The sequence below is a fragment of the Antennarius striatus genome, chromosome 10 (assembly GCF_040054535.1).
Source record: "Antennarius striatus isolate MH-2024 chromosome 10, ASM4005453v1, whole genome shotgun sequence".
In the NCBI taxonomy this organism is placed as follows: Eukaryota; Metazoa; Chordata; class Actinopteri; order Lophiiformes; family Antennariidae; genus Antennarius; species Antennarius striatus.
The window spans coordinates 7,816,827-7,834,000 of NC_090785.1; the positions used below are offsets into that span (position 1 = coordinate 7,816,827).

Below are 17,174 nucleotides of genomic sequence, written 5' to 3' on the forward strand. Positions count from 1 at the left end.
TCCACTTTTGAGGTCGCTATAGTAACTGCGGCTCTGTTAGTTTTGTCAGTCTAAAATCAGGAAGGTCTGATTTTTACAGGAGTTATGTCACATCTCTCAGGCCAGCAGGTCTGATAGCACTCAGTGGCCACAGGGAAAAACCATCTGCTGGTTGAGGGTTACAAGATCTATATGGTGGCTATTTTTAGAGGAAACAAGACTCCTTTCAAACTTTCTTCACATGCTCAAAATCTTCCAAAGACATTTTACACACACTGTGTTCTGTTTGAACAGTGTCCTCTAAAGTATGAAATAAAATGTTCTCTTGTTTAATTCTTTTCTTTATTGTAATTGAGACATAATCAACGATGGGGTATTTATAATGTCATGTCAACAGTACTGTATTTCTTTGATTTTAAATTGAACAAATTGGACAGGAAGAGAGTGGAGGAAATGATCACGCCAAGGCAACTTTATTTTAAAATTCATTAATAAAACATTTGCTAAATCTTGGCACTAATATTTGGACGTCTTTATATGAATGATGATTAGTTTTTTGCTTATGTCGGGATGACAATATTTTATTAAAACAAGGAGATGAGAGAACGATGCAATGTAATGTTTCATGCATAATAAAATGAAGCAAGAATAGATGAATGTGTTTTCATATTTTGATTGGCAGGAAAGGTTGATTGGACTGATGAATGGCAGGTACGCAAAGGAGAAAAACGTGTGTTGGAAAACAGCGGAGTCCGAGCCACGCACTATAACAGAAGGAGGGAGGACGCTGGTGCCTCCCCAATGGGACTATTGCTACTGGATACTTTAAACATGCTGTATTTAAGACTTTAACACTGGAGCATATTTTAAATTAACACTAAAATGGGAGAGTCCATGCATTGTTACTTTACAAAGGCAGTCAAAACTTAATACAAGGTTCAGTTGAACTTATAATTTCACACTGTCAAAACTGATTTCTTTCATTTTTTTTCTAAGTAAATTATATTTACAGAATTCATAATTAACTAAGTTAATAAGCCTTTTCAATAAGTGACACAGAAAGAATTCATTTATGAAGAGAATTAAGAAGTTGTTTCAAAATCAATTTCCAATCAGGTGGATAACAACCGGTCGTCTCGTCTGCACACTGAACTGTCTTATAAATCACTAGCATGGGATGACACTCTAACACAAGTCCAATCTCAAAGGCACCGCTTGATTTGCAACTTGGCTGGACGGAGAATCCCCGAGGTGATATTTGAGGAGACGTCTACGGGTGCTGGGAAAGATCAGTCCTAAAAAATCATTTAGTGGGACAAGCAGCGAGGTGTCAGAGTGTGATTAATGCATCATTACTTTTGCAGGAGAATTTGACAACAGATTCTGAGTGTGTCTGACAGGGTCTTAAGTTTATTTGTGTTACTGGGGGGCTGATCACATCACTGAATCAGTATTGTTTTGTAATGTGAGTTATGAGAAGCTGTCTCCTGCTTCACACTCAAAACAACTCTCTGAATAATGTCTTTAGGATTTCCTTAGAATCAGAGTGGGTTGGTTTATAAAGGGTGAATTCTTTAGAGCATAGAGCATTATTTTATTGTGTTAATTGCAAGCTAGTAAAAGTCAAACGTAACTTGAATATTTATGTTTGTTCATGTTTTCCCTAGCCTCTCGCATAAAAATGATGGATATCATCGCAGATTACTTGTAGGACCTGCTCATTTATCTGTGAGCCTTACAGAGGTCAGGCAAAGGTTAGAACAGGGTCAGCAAGTTATTCCAAATCCAAAGAGGTCAGGGCTATAAGGTGTGAGATGATCTCGTATATTTGTCACACCTTCAAATAACAGGAAACATAATCAACTCAGCCGCTCCACAGATTGCATTTTTGTATCCGTCATGTCACACGTTTGGGATATATTTCAGGAAATGATCTCGATGGATCTGGTTGAACTGACACTCTGCCATTTACTCCTGGTAATGAAATCTTCATCAGTCCACATGGAGGTGAATTATTAGCATCTCAAGCACATCCTATTCTGTAAAGACTGCAACAAATAGGCTCTGATTTATCATGAAATATACTTACCATCTATAACTACCTCATTGATTCTGTCCGATGTGGTTTAATTAGAACGCATTTCTGGCATTAATCAGGACAAGAGTGAGGCTTCACAGCCATTTTTCTGACCGGAAGGAACAAGAGCTCCACTTTTCATTAACGCTGGCTGAACATCCCAGGTCCTGAAGCGTCTGTCGCTCGGCTACATCACGGCTCGCGGGATCAGGGATGGACCTGAGCTTTCATCTCCTGCCTCAATGACTTCCGTCCCGTTGCACTAACATCCACCGTCATGAAGCGCTTCGAGCGGGTGGTTAAGGACCACATCACATCTATACTGCCTGCTTCATTCGACCCGTACCAGTTTGCGTACCGACCAAACTGTGATGGTTCTGTTCTGTTTGTGTGCTTGACAGGTCTGTTACTGTGAAAACTCATTTTCTCTTGACAGGTCAAGCTGTGGCAGAGGGTGTGGCTGGATCGTAGCCGCTGACGAGCCACACCAGTTCCCACTCTGCTCATCAGCCTCATTTTAATGCAAGGCCGGGCCTTGGGCTCTGTGCAATATTTAAGTTTACTATAAGACTCATAATGTATATAACAACTAACACTGTCTATGTCAATCTTCAAACTACTTATGTTTCCAAATATATAGAATCAGCGATACGAACAATGCTGTGTACTCTGGTTGCCAAGCAATGACATTTCGTTGCCAGACTCACTGTTCTGAGTCTCTGTGCAATGACAATAAAAGGAAGTCTGTCTCTGTCTGTCTGTCTCATTCCAGAGGTATTCACAATAGCAACATTGCAAGAATAAGCATGGTTTTATTCATGCAATGTTCATCTCAGCTACTTTATAACTTCTATACATTAGTTTTAACTCATTCTTGTTTGTCCCAGCCTGCACACGCAGGCACTCAACAGTTTAGAGTGAAGAAACATGCGCAAATAAGCAATGCATTTATAAATGTCTCTAAACCTACGGATTTATTGGAGCCAGTGGTTTGAACGTCTAATTGTTTGGTTGGTGAAAGATGAGTGTGGACAAGCACGGACCTGGGCGTGAGACGTCAGCGTTTCAAATGACAAATGACAGCTTTTAACGGAGCAAGACTCTCTCTGATATCACATTAATGTCAAGGACTTCATCCGCTGGAGGGGAGCAGCGCTGTGAAGCCGCTCGTGCTTCTTTTCACTGCTCACATTATAGCAGCTCCCTGTGGATGTTATGGTGCAAGTTCACAAGACCTCAGTGTCAAGTATTTAAGAAATGTCCTATTTCTGTATATACCGGTGTGGTGAAACTCCCAAATTCTTAATACTAACATTTTTAGACAGATTTAAAAATTGCTTCTTAGGTGCATGACTAACATATAGGGGGTGTACGAGATGAGGCTGGAGGATTGATCCAAGACTGGATCCAAGCATCTGGAATGAGGAACTGACAGCCGTCCCATTGCTGTCAATGATGGAGAGAGATGATAAGAAGGAGTTTGGAAATGTTTCTTAAAAAAAGACATTTCATGTTTTTCTGAGATTGCACAATCTCCCTTTAATCGCTGCTGCATAAATGACACTGAAGAGCATCTTTTTCAGTCTCTCATAGAAATCACATGAACGCTTCATCTCCCTGAATCTGATGCACAGAATATGCATCAAAACCAAAATCTAACTCTGCTTATTCATGTTTACAACAGCAGCTTTTTCTCTGACTTCAGGGGACCGCACATCCAAAACTGGTTCAGAGGGTGAAAAAAATGTGCTAACCTAGATAGATGGAACACTTCCGTGTCACCAGGCATACATACATGCAAGACTGTATGAATAAACACACATATGAATATTAACATTTACATGCTAAGGCCTGGAGAAGCTTTTATTGTCCAAACATTAAACCTGGAAGGAGTAGTTGATCTTTAGCAGAAATGTTCTAAATGTCACTGTGCACACACTCAGCATTTATTTAGGTTTAATATAAATTTAAAACCAATATACAATGTAATCATTTAGGGATTATTCACACATCATCTACATTAAAACACAGTCAATAATGAGTATGGATGAAAAACCAATGCTTAAAAAAGGATTCTGTAATATTCCTGAATTGACACAGTCAGCATCTCACATTTAAAAACAGGCCAGACTGATATAAATATCACAACATCGAGTCGACAGAATTCAGCGTGATGATCCTGTGTGAGCCCTGCAAACAGTCTGAGTCACAACTTCAGAAGCTTTTACTGCTACTGATGCCGCCTCTCCACTGAAAGGCTGGAGTCTGGGCTGCCTGCAGCCCAAAGAGGTACCGTACGGTAACAATCAATAGTACGGAGTGAGCATCTGAGGTTTCATTATCTACAAGGCCCTGGCTGCAGCCGGGGAGCTGTAGTGACTAATCTAATTGGAGCTGACACGGACTCCCCGGCTTGATGTTGCTGCCAAAGAAAGAGAGAACACGTAGAAGTCAGGGAGATCCTTTTAAATCAATAATCAAGTCACAGACAATTTTACTATCTTCCATCTATAGCACACGAGTCATCACCTCTGTTCTGATAGTAAAAACCATGTTCTTCTGCAAACCAATGACTTGGATCCCTAAACTAAGTTTAAGGCTGATCCATCTGATACTTCCTGGGTTCATGAAGCCCACTGCTTCCCCAGAACACTCAGACTTACATTTAGAAATAGGACTTGATGAGGGAAGTGATGATTGTCAAGCTGACATAGTGCAGGATTTGGACATGAGTTGTAATAATAATAATAATAATAACAAACGTTCCCACTTAACCCAGAAATCTGTTGGAGACAATAATCATCTTTAAATAACTCTGATATCCATACTGGCTGAAATGATTTAGAAGCAGACGTGGTAGATACTTTGAATTCCTCACAAGTAAATTATTCAGCCTCTGAACGGTTTAATGAAATATAAATGCCTCCGGTCAATAGTTGCCAACAGTTGAGAAGACTTTGGATTCCTTCTGGGTGGGGGTCAGAATCGGCTGCATTTCATACTTAAGACCACAAAATTACGCTTTAGATCATTTAATTTTATTTATTAAATTAAATTAAGTTAAATTTAATTAAGTTACTGTAAATTAAAGTAAATTAAATTACTGTAAATTAAATTAAATGAAATTACTGTAAATTAAATTAAATTGAATTAAATTGAAAATAGGACACAGTAAAGACAATGCCTAAAGATGGATATGGCAAAAAAACAGTCAATAAAATATGTGTATTAACAATTACCAACATAGTCTGTAATCCAGTAAGAGATCAAACTGAAGCTCTTTTAGAGAGGAAACAGTATTAGAAAAAAATATATAACTGGTCAAACAACATACATTATTCATTGCTGCTCTGTGGAGAACCAAGGTCAGTGGAAACACAACGACTTTCATGTGGGTCACTGTCGACCTCAGATCAGGCTAAGTAGAAAACAAGCAAACCAGACAGGAAGGGAAAGCAGCTTCGAAGATACTGGGAAAGATTGAGCGAGATTTGTTGTCAGAAATCACAAATCAAATGGTGAGATGGAGTTTTGATTTGAATTCCCTGGTTTTTAAAAACAGAGAAATAGATTAGAGGGAGAGAAGCAGGAAAGTTGTCTGATAAACTAATAAAACTCAATTAGGAAAATGATGATCTCTCCTGGTTTTCCAGACTTCCATCGTGCGTTGTGATTATCACTTCTACACTGTTCAGTCAAACCTGACTCATTTTCTAGCTTGTGCGCCATCCTGTGGTCAAAAGTCCAAGGTGCATTTCATGGATTCTTGTAGTTTTACAGACATGGGCAAAGAGGACACTGAGAAACGTTTAATTTATCATAAAAAGCAAGAAATAAATTACCCAAAAAATAATCAAGTTAATTTATTCCATACCATACATGTTATCAAAATAATTCATACATTTAAAAAAAAAACTTGTCCAAAGGTTTCCTTGGTTGCAAAGTACAAAACATTTTAACATTGGCCCCATTTTACAGAATATTATAGTCCAGCTGAACCATAATGAAAATAAGCCTGACACCTGAGGTCAGAGTCAGAGCCCAAGGTTTTTACATTACAAAACTACTTTTAGTAAAAGTATTAGAATGGTTCTGTGAGTCCCGTTATTATAAAGTCTCCATGATTTTGTTACTGTTTGCTCATCTATAAATAAAGTTTCCTGGTACGTATGAATGTCAACACCCTGGCGTTTACCAGATGGAGGCAGAATGTTTTCCATTAAACAAACATGCAACTAATTGTGGGTGCAAACGGGGAGTTGTACTTTGTCCAGTGTGTCTGCGTATGTGTGTTTGTGTATGTGTGTGTGTGTGTGTGTGTGTATCAAAGCTGTTTGGAATGGAACTGTTTTCTTTGTCTTTCTTATGTCTCCTGCTTCTGGACCTTCATCTGGTCTCTGGAGGTATGTTTGATCAGTTTAGATGAATTATTCTCCCTTGAGGTTTATTTTAGTTGTGAAGTTTGGTGTTGTCGGTATGTAAGGCAGGTGCGGACTGGTTTCTTTATTTACTGTAAGGTAATGTGTCTTTACTATTTTATCATTCTCAACTACAAGATAAAGACAATTATTTATAACTATAGATATATACAGTAAGTATATCCACACATACCCTAACATTATTTCTTCCTTTGCATATTCTAACCCCAGCCTCAGCCCCCGTGTTCCTGTCCGATAAGTCAGCCGACAAAGTCCTGCAGAGACACAAACGCTACAACACCGGTGTGTTTGAGGAGGTGTTGGAAGGCAACCTGGAGAGAGAGTGTATGGAGGAACAGTGTGACCTGGAAGAAGCAAGGGAGGTTTTTGAGGACGATGAAAAGACAGTGGGTATTAATTTTTTATGGTGTTATACTTTGTACAAATTCTTACTCTTATTAGTCATTTTCACTAGAGACTTATCTGCATTTTAGATGGCATTCTGGGTAGGATACACAGGTAAGATGCTGCTCCAACCCAAACAGACAATGACAGAGATGTTGCAACAGTGGTTTAGGTGTTTGTGTGTTGAGGTAATGTGTGTGTGGATTTCTTCAGATGGCAATCAGTGTAAATCAAACCCATGTCTGAACGAGGGTTCATGCAAAGACCACCTGGGTTCTTACAGCTGCACGTGTCCATCCGGCTTTACGGGCAGGAACTGTGAGATCGGTAAGAGAAAGTCCTGTTGTTTGATTTTAAAATGGGATCGGAACAAATTCAATTTGGATGCTGGATGAGCCACAGTTTCTGAGGATATAAGACCCAGTCTGATCCCATATTAATCTCAAGGAGAAAACTGCCAGGTGTTTTTTTGTTTGTTTGTTTGTTTGTTTCAATCTTTGGAAATTCAATTTGTGGCTCCCATCCTCAGTCAGTCTGATTTTAGGTCTCAGGACAAGGTTTGTCATTTTGGATATTCTAAAAACAGCAGCCCGATTGTCTCCTGTGTGAAAAGTCTAAATGACTCATAGCTGGAACATATGTTCAATATTTGTTAACATCAGCTCAAAGGGATGAGGAAGAGCAGATTTAACTACATTATTTTTTAACAAAATTAATTTAATTGAGTTATCATGAGGAAAGTCATTGGTTTGTTCACTCTTTGGGTGTCTGTCCATCCATCGCAGTGCAACACAGTCCATGAATATATATATATATATATATATATATATATATATATATATATATATATATATATATATATATATATATATATATACATACACTATATATCCATCACATTCATTTCAATGCAGAAATTAATGAACAGAAAAAATGTTTCAAATTAATCACACAGGACAAGTCATATATTTGGCACTTATAGTAAAATCTCAATATAGACAATACAAAACTAATGCGTTGCGTGGATGTCATAATTACTCATGTATTTTTTTTCTGTCCTCAGCTTTGACAAAACGGTGTGACGTGAACAACGGAGGCTGTATGCACTTCTGTGAGATAATGGGAACATTTGGAGCAAAGTGCTCCTGTGCATTAGGGTACAGGCTGATGGAAGATGGGCTCAACTGTGAGCCTGAAGGTATGGATGGGTTTTGTAGTCTTTCATGAAGATGTTTGTATTAATTACACTATTTCCCCTTTCCTTGAATCAACAGCTGAATTTCCATGTGGTATAACAGCCCTGACAGAGGTGAGTTCAATATCCACCAGGTCTCTGCTCGGCCACTTAAACGCAACCCTGCAAAACACCACAGCATCATCGCCGACCATCAACATTACCATGACGACATCGCCATCCCCGACTCCTGCCAGCACCACCACCACATCTTTTCCAGCCACGAACATCTCTGCGGAAACCCAATCACCAGATGGACTGGAGGCGATCGGGGACAGAGATGACCTGGACTCCAGCTACGAACTGGACTCCAGCGAGGGGCCTCTTAGTCCCTTTAAGCGCATCGTGGGTGGGGACCTCGTGCTTCCAGGGGAGATCCCATGGCAGGTGCTAAAGTGTGAAGAGTGAAGCATGCCAGACTGTGTCACATGAAATGCATGAAGGGGAAAAAAAGCAGCAGGAGCATTGCGTGTCATTATTTACCATTTACGTTACCGTCCCACTGTCTCGCTCAGGTAGCTGTGGTGGATCAGCACAGCGGGTCGACATTTTGTGGAGGCTCAATTCTCAGTGAGCGCTGGGTCGTCACTGCTGCTCACTGCCTGATGGAGGCACAAGACTCCTACATCATCAGAGTGGGTAAGAGTCACAACACCTTAGATTAGTAGAGCTTAAACCATTGATTAATAATAACTGATATTGAACATATTTTTCTCCTCTTTAAAGGTGTAAAAATATTTAATAATATTCTAGTCCTAGTCTAGTCAAATCGGGCAGCAGGGGCCTGAGCACAAGGGTCTGTAACACATGTGAGAAACAGAATGGAAAAAAAATAATGTTCCTGCTGGGGTACAATAAAGTATGTTTCTTCTCCCTCCAGGTGAGCATGACTTGAACATCCATGAAGACACAGAGCAAAATTACCAGGTCCTGGAAGAACACATACACCCACGCTACAACGCCAGCGTCAGCCTGTACAACCACGACATTGCTCTGCTTTTGCTCAAATCCCCAATCGCCTTCTCCACAACAGTCAGGCCCATCTGCATCGGGCCCATGGCTTTCACCGAGTTCCTGGTGAAGGAATCTTCCCCGGCTACGGTCAGCGGCTGGGGACGAACACGCTTCCTGGGATTAACATCCAGCTCTCTGCAGAAGGTCGAAGTTCCCTACACGGATCGGACTGAGTGTAAACGCAGCAGCAGCTCCAGGGTCACTCCCTTCATGTTCTGTGCAGGATACTACGATGAGGAAAAAGATGCCTGTCAGGGGGACAGCGGAGGCCCCCACTCCAACCGCTTTCATGACACGTGGTTCCTGACGGGTATCGTGAGTTGGGGGGAAGAATGCGCAAAGGAAGGGAAATATGGCGTTTACACGCGAGTGTCTCTTTATTACCGCTGGATCAAACATGTGATGGGATCAACGAAGCATAAACTGACATTAGATGTAGAAGATCCTGATTCTTAAACTGAATTTAGTTTGATTTTTTTTCAGAGCTTCTGTATTAATTACATATTAATTACACTAGGTGTTTTCTTGATCCTTTCATAAAAGCTTTCTGAAAAGAAACAGAGAACGAGAGAGAGCTGTAGTGTGTGATTCTTATTTTCATTATTTCATTCAACTTTAAAGTGATACTCTACTATAATCTTAATCTCCAGCACCAGTGGAGTGATGGCATTTTTAACAGGGGGTTGATCAATTTTAATTAATTAAAATTTTGATTTAAGTATCGAACAGAAAGTAAAACTATTGCAAAGAACATTGAATTCACGTCATTCTTGTAACAGATGTCGCCCCCTGCTGGTGAATACGTAGTAGTGGTCTTGAGTTGCAGAGAGAAAAAAGAGGGAAGTTTTTTTTAACATCGAACAGCAGTGAAGTACAGGTATTCAGATTATTCCCCCCCATTAGATTAACTGATGACACGCCAGAAACATACATATGTGAGAGTCCAGCAGCATCACAGACCACCTGCTGTGAGTCTGGTGCTGCATGTTCCATCATTCATGCATGAAAGTAAATGCAGGACTTTGCAGTTTGTAGAGTTGGACTAAATATTAAATTACTTTTTATTGGACTGAAATTATTTTAATTGTAAATTAATGTGTGTTGTTAATGTGTACTATTAAAAAAAAAGTTGGGTCTTCCTTAAAATGCTTTTCATATAACTTGTCCTACATTAAAATAAGGAGAAATCATAGATGAAAACAGGATGAATGAAACAGAACAGCCCTTTAGTAGTTTTTTAAAAATGATTTTAACAAAACAATTATCGTAACAAAGAATTTCCATTCACTTTTCTTTGACGAACACTCTGTAACAAGCTCAGACTAGATGGCTCATCAGGATACACAATAGTTTAAGCAGGTTTTCTTTTTGATTTACAACTTGGAAAAACTGTGCAAAATGTGCAGCATTTCAGATTAAAATTACAGAAAAAAAACAATGATTTGATCATATAAGACATAATGAACAAGATGGGCTCTTTATATGTGAGTCAAGCAGATCTCCTGTAAAGTTAGTAATTGTGTAAGTTTACTCATGGCTTCACAGACACGTCACAATGTGAAGGAACAACATGACAACAGCATAAATAAATTAACCAGTTAGAAAATGTGCCACTGCTGCAAGACTCATATCCATATCAAAGAGGGTGTCAAAGGCAGCCCTCCAACTGGGGCTTCTATTTGATGCCTTAAATTCATATAAGTCTGCAATTAATATTTGATTAAAAATGTGGCATAGAGGGTATATTTTGTGTTCGCACAATGATCCCTTTTAATAAGGAACCCAGGATTAACAGAGCTTTAATGATGACGTCTCGACCTGCCTCCATAATGGAGGAGAGCACAGTCGCTCCTCTTGTTCTCCTCAGTCGCTCCTCTTGTTCTCCTCAGTCGCTCCTCTTGTTCTCCTCAATCTCTCCTCTCTGTGACTGACAGATCTCCAGGTGTGTTGCAGGAGAACGGTGTAGCTCTGCGCCACCAGCCTCCCGTTTGTCTCCTGCACACTCCGAGGACTTTGCTGCCCTCAATCTTTATTGTGTGCTGCATCTGACATTATATTATGACTGACGTTTCAGTTGGTGCCTCCAGGGTGGGGTGGGGGGGACATACATTCAAGAATAAACAAAGCAAACAACAGCATGAATAAGGAAAAATACACTGAGAGGCAAAAACAGGAAGAGAAATACACATTCAGTAGACAATAGGTGGATTTTTTTGTTTCTTGCCCATCCACACTATTAAAGTGCTTGTTAAGTATTTGTAAGTTCAACAGTAAAGCAGAGAATTTGATTTTGCAAACAGCACAACGAACAGTACAGCGAATCCAAGACAGCAGGAGTAAAAAAAGGCATTATGGCATGGCACGTTTTGGCATTTTAACTCCTAGACTGCACACAAGAATGCTCCATATTGCCTGAAATGTGAGAAAAATACAATTAATTATGGAAAATTATGACTAAAGACACACAAAGATGAAAAACTGAGGTATGATGTTAAAAAAATTATGCCAATGACAGAAGTCTCTGCTTTAAGAAATGGTTCTGGCAACTCCTGCGTTGCCGTCCATCCAGCACCCACTGAGAAAAAAGGGAACAGAGAGGATCTCAGGTACGAGCTGGGATGAGGAAAGATTGAAAAGTTTCACAGATATCTCTGATGCTGCAATGGGAACCTCACATCCTCACTACGTGTGCATTGTGGTTGAGAGCGCCAAGACAAAAAATTACCACCAGGATCAGAATCCAAAGAGCGACTGAAAAGCTCCAGTGCCTTTGTCCATTAGAAAACACTGGCTTCAGGAGGTTGTCAATCAAAACCTGGAAGAACATGGAGTCTGCGGGGTCCCACGGTGGTCTCTATGATGACTGAACTGTGCAGGAGGGAGCAGACTAGTGAGGTGTAAGACAGCTATGGCTCAGTCTGTTCCTTCTGGCTGTCCACCATCCACAGTTTGAGATCACGTTGACATTCTGTGCTATCTTGTTTATGGGGAGCTGAGCTTTCTCATCTTCAGGTTCCCTGGCTCTACAAGAGAAAGGGATAAAAAATAAAAAAAATCAGAGCAAAAACCAACTCAATATTATGCCATCATCTTTGGAAGCCCTTATCTTTTCTTTACCCCCTAGTCTGAAGGAGTGTCTTGTCCTTTACAATCAGATGCAAGTTTGCTGCAGCCATGACGCCTTCTTGTTGCTGACTCAGATTTTCCCGCAGCCTGAATGATGAAAAATAAAGTCAAGAAAAGAGTGATGAAATAAAGGAAATTGTACATTGTCTTTACAGAATGATTTGGATGTTTGTTCCAAAGCAAAGCCACAGTTTTTCTATTTTTGTCCACTGACACAACCCTTCACACAACAACTGGGAACAATTTTTTGTTTAGCATCTTGTACAAGGACATTCTGATTTACACTCTAATAATTGTGATGATCAAACCACTGACATGCGCTCATATCTTTTGCTTGAAACACATTCATTTTAAACCCACCTTGCATTAGACTAAGAGAACAAGAACACCACTGAAAGCGAAATCTCAGTTTAGCTGACCTGAAAGAAGGAACAGTCTGAGAACTGTCTCCATAGCGCCTCAGAGCGAGGTTTGTTCTGACAGTAGCATTCATTCATTTGGAAACTCTCTTTCTGGAGGGACAGGAAAGGAAACAATAAACAAAGATTATATACTTTTAAAAAAGAAAACAGCTACGATGTAATCTCACCCGCTCCAGGAAGCAAGCCCCCACGGATTCAGGAGCCTCCAGACATTCTTCAAGGTCCTGCAGGAAAACCCTGGATTCCCAGAGAGGTTGAAAGTCAAGAATTAGATCTCAAAAGACAAAGAGATGGAAACAAGCACCATATTAACCCATAACCACCCACACACCAGACTCAGTACAATAAATGGGCTGTAAAAGCCTCAGTTGGTGCCTGCATCACGTGACGATCTCTTCCCAGGTAGAGACAGGTCGAATGTGAACTTCAAACCATCCCCTGTTCAAAGAAGAATCCACCACAACAACAGCAGCAACAGCTCATCAAGGTGTGTGACTGTATTACAGATACAGCAGACTTCAATATGCTCTTATGAGGAATACGGTAGGATTAGAACCACATGAAATCATTAACTATCCTGTTTATGACATCGTGCACATGTTGGCCTCAAAGAGATTTCATTGTCCTGCCTGTGGAGCCTACCTTTGGGGATCCACGGCTTAAAACAAGAAATATTATTTAGCTGTAACTGACATGTCTGGTAATCAATAATAATAACAGGGCATCCTCTGCAGGTGCAGCCAGCATGAGCAGATCTTAAGATACTTTTGATCTTAGTAGCTGACGCCTTACATGATAGTCAAAGGTCATCCAAAACCTCGTGTGCCTGCATGAGCATCTATGGGTGTACCGAAACAAATCACCCAAAGGTAACAAACAACCTTCCCATTCATTTCTTCTCTCTCATGACTGTTGTGTGAAGATGTGGCCTCGCAGAGGTTCATTACAGCTTTCATTCTATCCAGTTATTGCTTTCATTAGTACGACATCATATCAGGGAGAAATAAACAAAAGCGAATGAACACAGAGAGAAGCCTATTAACCCTGAGCCTCCACGTCCTGTGATGGAGACAGCGGCGCAGCAGAAACAATCACATGAAGTGAAAACACCAGATCTCACATGGTTTTAATTGGCTAACGCTGTATTCAGTTGGCTTTGTGGAACCTCTCTTGGGACAGAGGGAGATGAAAGGTTCTTTAATGTACATCAGCCACATATAGCAGCTATAATGATTAATAGAGCAGTCAGCTGCCTCCCACTGGATTTATTATCCCCACCACTCTTGTTACAGCCTGTTTGTAAAAGTGTCCTGCCTCCCCAAAACCCTAATTCAGGAACACCTTAGGCCTTCTCAGTGGCACCCTGTGATGTGTTAATGTAACTGTGGTGCCTAAAGAAAAGATGCAAGGTGGAGTGGGATTGGTACCAGGCCATAGGGGTAGTGATCAGACCCCATACTGGGCCTGGGAACCAGAGGAGGCTGGGGAGTCGGCTCCTTTGTACAAAGCTTAGAGTCCATCTTAGAAATCAGAGCAGCAAACTAAAGATAACCACTACTTCTGCTCGAGAACAGCGGCATTCACTCTACACGTTTAAAAAAATGTGCTGCAAAAGTCTGTGACTTGAACATTCATTGTGTTTTTGTACCATGCTTGGGGGAGAAAAGCGGAGACTTGGAGCGTGGGGGGTTTTCAGGTCTGGGGGCCACCAAGAGGACCGGTCGTACGTGGTTGTTGGTGAGTTTCCTAAGAGAAGCCTGTCGGTTCTGGATCATCTGCTGCACTGCTGCATGCTTTTCAAATATGTCTCCTATCCGAGCCTAAAGGAGAGGGGAGGACATAAAGGAAGGACCACAAGCTGTGACGTCAAGTTCAAACAGAACTGATATTGAGAGACAAACATGGAAATGATGACTTCAGTCTTCACAGGTTTTTTAGGTCACTGACCTGCAGCCGAGGAGTGATGACAGCTTCATATTCCATGGACAGGATGTCGGGTTCGGAGCTCAGCACCGATGGCGCCCCCTCCAGGAACCTCTCAATATCTCTCAAGGCAGCTTGGGCCACCTCTTTAGAATGGAACTTTTCTACTAGTTGATTGGCCAAGAGATATGCTCCATCATCACACCAGTGTTGGGCCTTAATGCAGAAAACACACGTTAGCATAGAAGCAGATCCAATGTGTGTGTGTATGCATACATTGCTGTGTCCAATACCTGTCCAAGACAAAGCAGCAGCTGGTGTGTTTGTCGAAGACAGGAGTGTTTGGTCTTGAGAGCAGCATCAATTGTATCACAGTAGTGTCGGAGCTCGTTGCAGCGCTGCATGATGGGAGCTGTGGCGTATTGGTGACCAGACGACAGCTGGTGGCCATGGAGGATGATGATCTGAGCTCGAGCCATCACCTCCTGAAAGAGAAGCAAAGAAACACACCAAAGCACAGTGTGCGTATTTCATCATGTATTTGTGAGTCACTCATGTTGTAAACAAAGTCAGTAAAGAAGTAATGCTATTCGAACCTGTGCATTTGATTCCAGGCTGCTCAACGTTCTGAGAGTGAAGGAGAATATAATCAAGTATATTTTCAAGTTTTGTATTCACGTTACATTTCACTTAATAATGTATAGCTAAATACATTGTGTAATGGGCGTCCACTGTTTAGCGGCGGACGCCGGCTGTGTAATTTGTTTGGCTTTCTGTTGTAGGTGGAGACTGACACTGGAGAACCGTATAAGGGAGAAGCAACCAATCAGAGAACAACACGATGTACAATATATGAGCTAATGTATAATGGCCCATCCTTAAGGTGGAGCCTGGTGACGTGCATAATAAATATCTGAGATTCTCTGGAATGTGTTGTTCCTGCCTCCTGTCACGGTTCATACAACACAAAAATTTTGTGTTAGGGACAGAGAACCCAGATCTGTTTAGAAATATTGTATTAGGGCAAATATATATATTTGATAAACAAGACGATTTGTTTCTTGTTCCTCCTTCCGGTTTTGAACACGCACAACTGCTCTGGATGGACTTCAAGATAAAAGTCCGTTACCTGTTCTGTTTGAGCTACAGTGTTGACAGAAATCACCAACTCCCTCTCCTGAACCATCAAATGCTCCAGACAGATTTCCATCTGAAAATACAACACACAATGCATTTGTTCATCCACAAGCTGAGAGGTCAATGAAAGCCCCCTCGTGGCTCCTGGGAGCATTAAAGCCCACATTAATACAGAAGAACCTGAGATATGAGTTTAATCTGTTCTGTGACTGAGCTCCTAAGTCAAACAACATTTCTCCATTAAACGTAAATAAACCATTTTAATCCATTTCAGCCTTTTAAAAAAGCCCCAGACCCCTCTAAATTTTGGAGAAAAAAAACACATTTCTTATCAATCAATAGACATTCATACTTTGCCTGTCCATAATTGATTTTATATATGGGTCATTCTACCGAATTTGTGCAAATTGCTGTCCCACAATAAAAAAAAACTACTTAACAAAACAATTAGAAAACAGTACAACATCTACTGGATGCTAAAATATCAGTTGGCATGGGTTTGAAGTGTGTGGCATTTTACAGAAAGCCTGTGAATAAAAATATCAGCAAAATAAGCAAGTCAGAAAATAACATGTCTAACACATGTAGACACGGGTCACACACACTGACGTCACAGCGGTTTTCGTCACAGGGAAATGCCCCCCGGATAGACGAAGTTTCGGCTACAGCGTCAAAACGGCAACACAGACCCGACGTTTACAAAAAAATTCACTTTGGCCGCCGTTTTCATCCTGGATATCTGCATTGTCGTGTGGATGAAAGACGTAACCGCAACAGAAAGCCTCACTGCCCGATGCCTTACGCCACATTGTTCACGTGAGTCCTGGCAGGTGCGCCGTGATTGGTTGGGCACTTGATTGACAGGTAGTGGGTGGAGTTAAAAACCGTGACAGTGTGAGGTTTTCAAGTGAGCTTATTCAAATAGATAGGTGGGGGTTGATTTGCAGACTTACGGTTCAACATCGTTGTTCCTTCTGCCATTTTTCATGGTTTTATTTTTGAGGCCCATAAATGTGAAGCAGTACCTGTAGGTGGAGACAGATCATCACAATTGAGGCCTTTGTGTTCCTGTGCGCTTTAAGAGTGAAAGCTTCAATGGAATCTACTGTACACCACAGTCCATGTATTGATATTCAAAGAACGCTTTGTCCTTTAAAAGCTCCTTAAAATGCTGTGCTAAGGAAAAACTGCTAGAAAGTATTCAGGCCCATAACTCTAATATCACCATTGTCATACAGCACATCCTATGCTAATGCTGCCTTGTTGACTTTGCTTTACTACCACACGATGATGGATTTTTTTGAAAACGCAACTTTTTAAAAACGCCTCGAAAACGATTCGCGTCCACACGACAGCGTTTTCAAAAAAATCTCCGTCCACACGTAAACGCATCAGTGCGTTTTCGAAGACGGCTATAAGCATGCCAAACCATGTGGTGG

At 40.8% G+C, this 17,174-nt stretch overlaps 1 protein-coding gene across 2 annotated transcripts; it reads left to right on the forward strand.

The window, feature by feature from the left end:
• The first annotated feature begins 6,340 nt into the window (after positions 1-6,340).
• f9a (coagulation factor IXa) lies at positions 6,341-9,697 on the forward strand. 2 transcript variants are annotated; one of them, XM_068325964.1, is made up of 8 exons: positions 6,341-6,459; positions 6,706-6,881; positions 6,969-6,993; positions 7,093-7,206; positions 7,943-8,077; positions 8,154-8,500; positions 8,629-8,752; positions 8,994-9,697. In XM_068325964.1, exons 1-8 carry the CDS (start codon positions 6,342-6,344, stop codon positions 9,581-9,583), a joined length of 1,629 nt encoding a protein of 542 aa, XP_068182065.1. In that variant the 5' UTR covers position 6,341; the 3' UTR covers positions 9,584-9,697. The 2 variants fall into 2 exon arrangements, with proteins under 2 accessions (XP_068182065.1, XP_068182066.1); XM_068325965.1 differs by lacking the exon at positions 6,341-6,459 and adding an exon at positions 6,464-6,573.
• Positions 9,698-17,174: the final 7,477 nt, after the last annotated feature.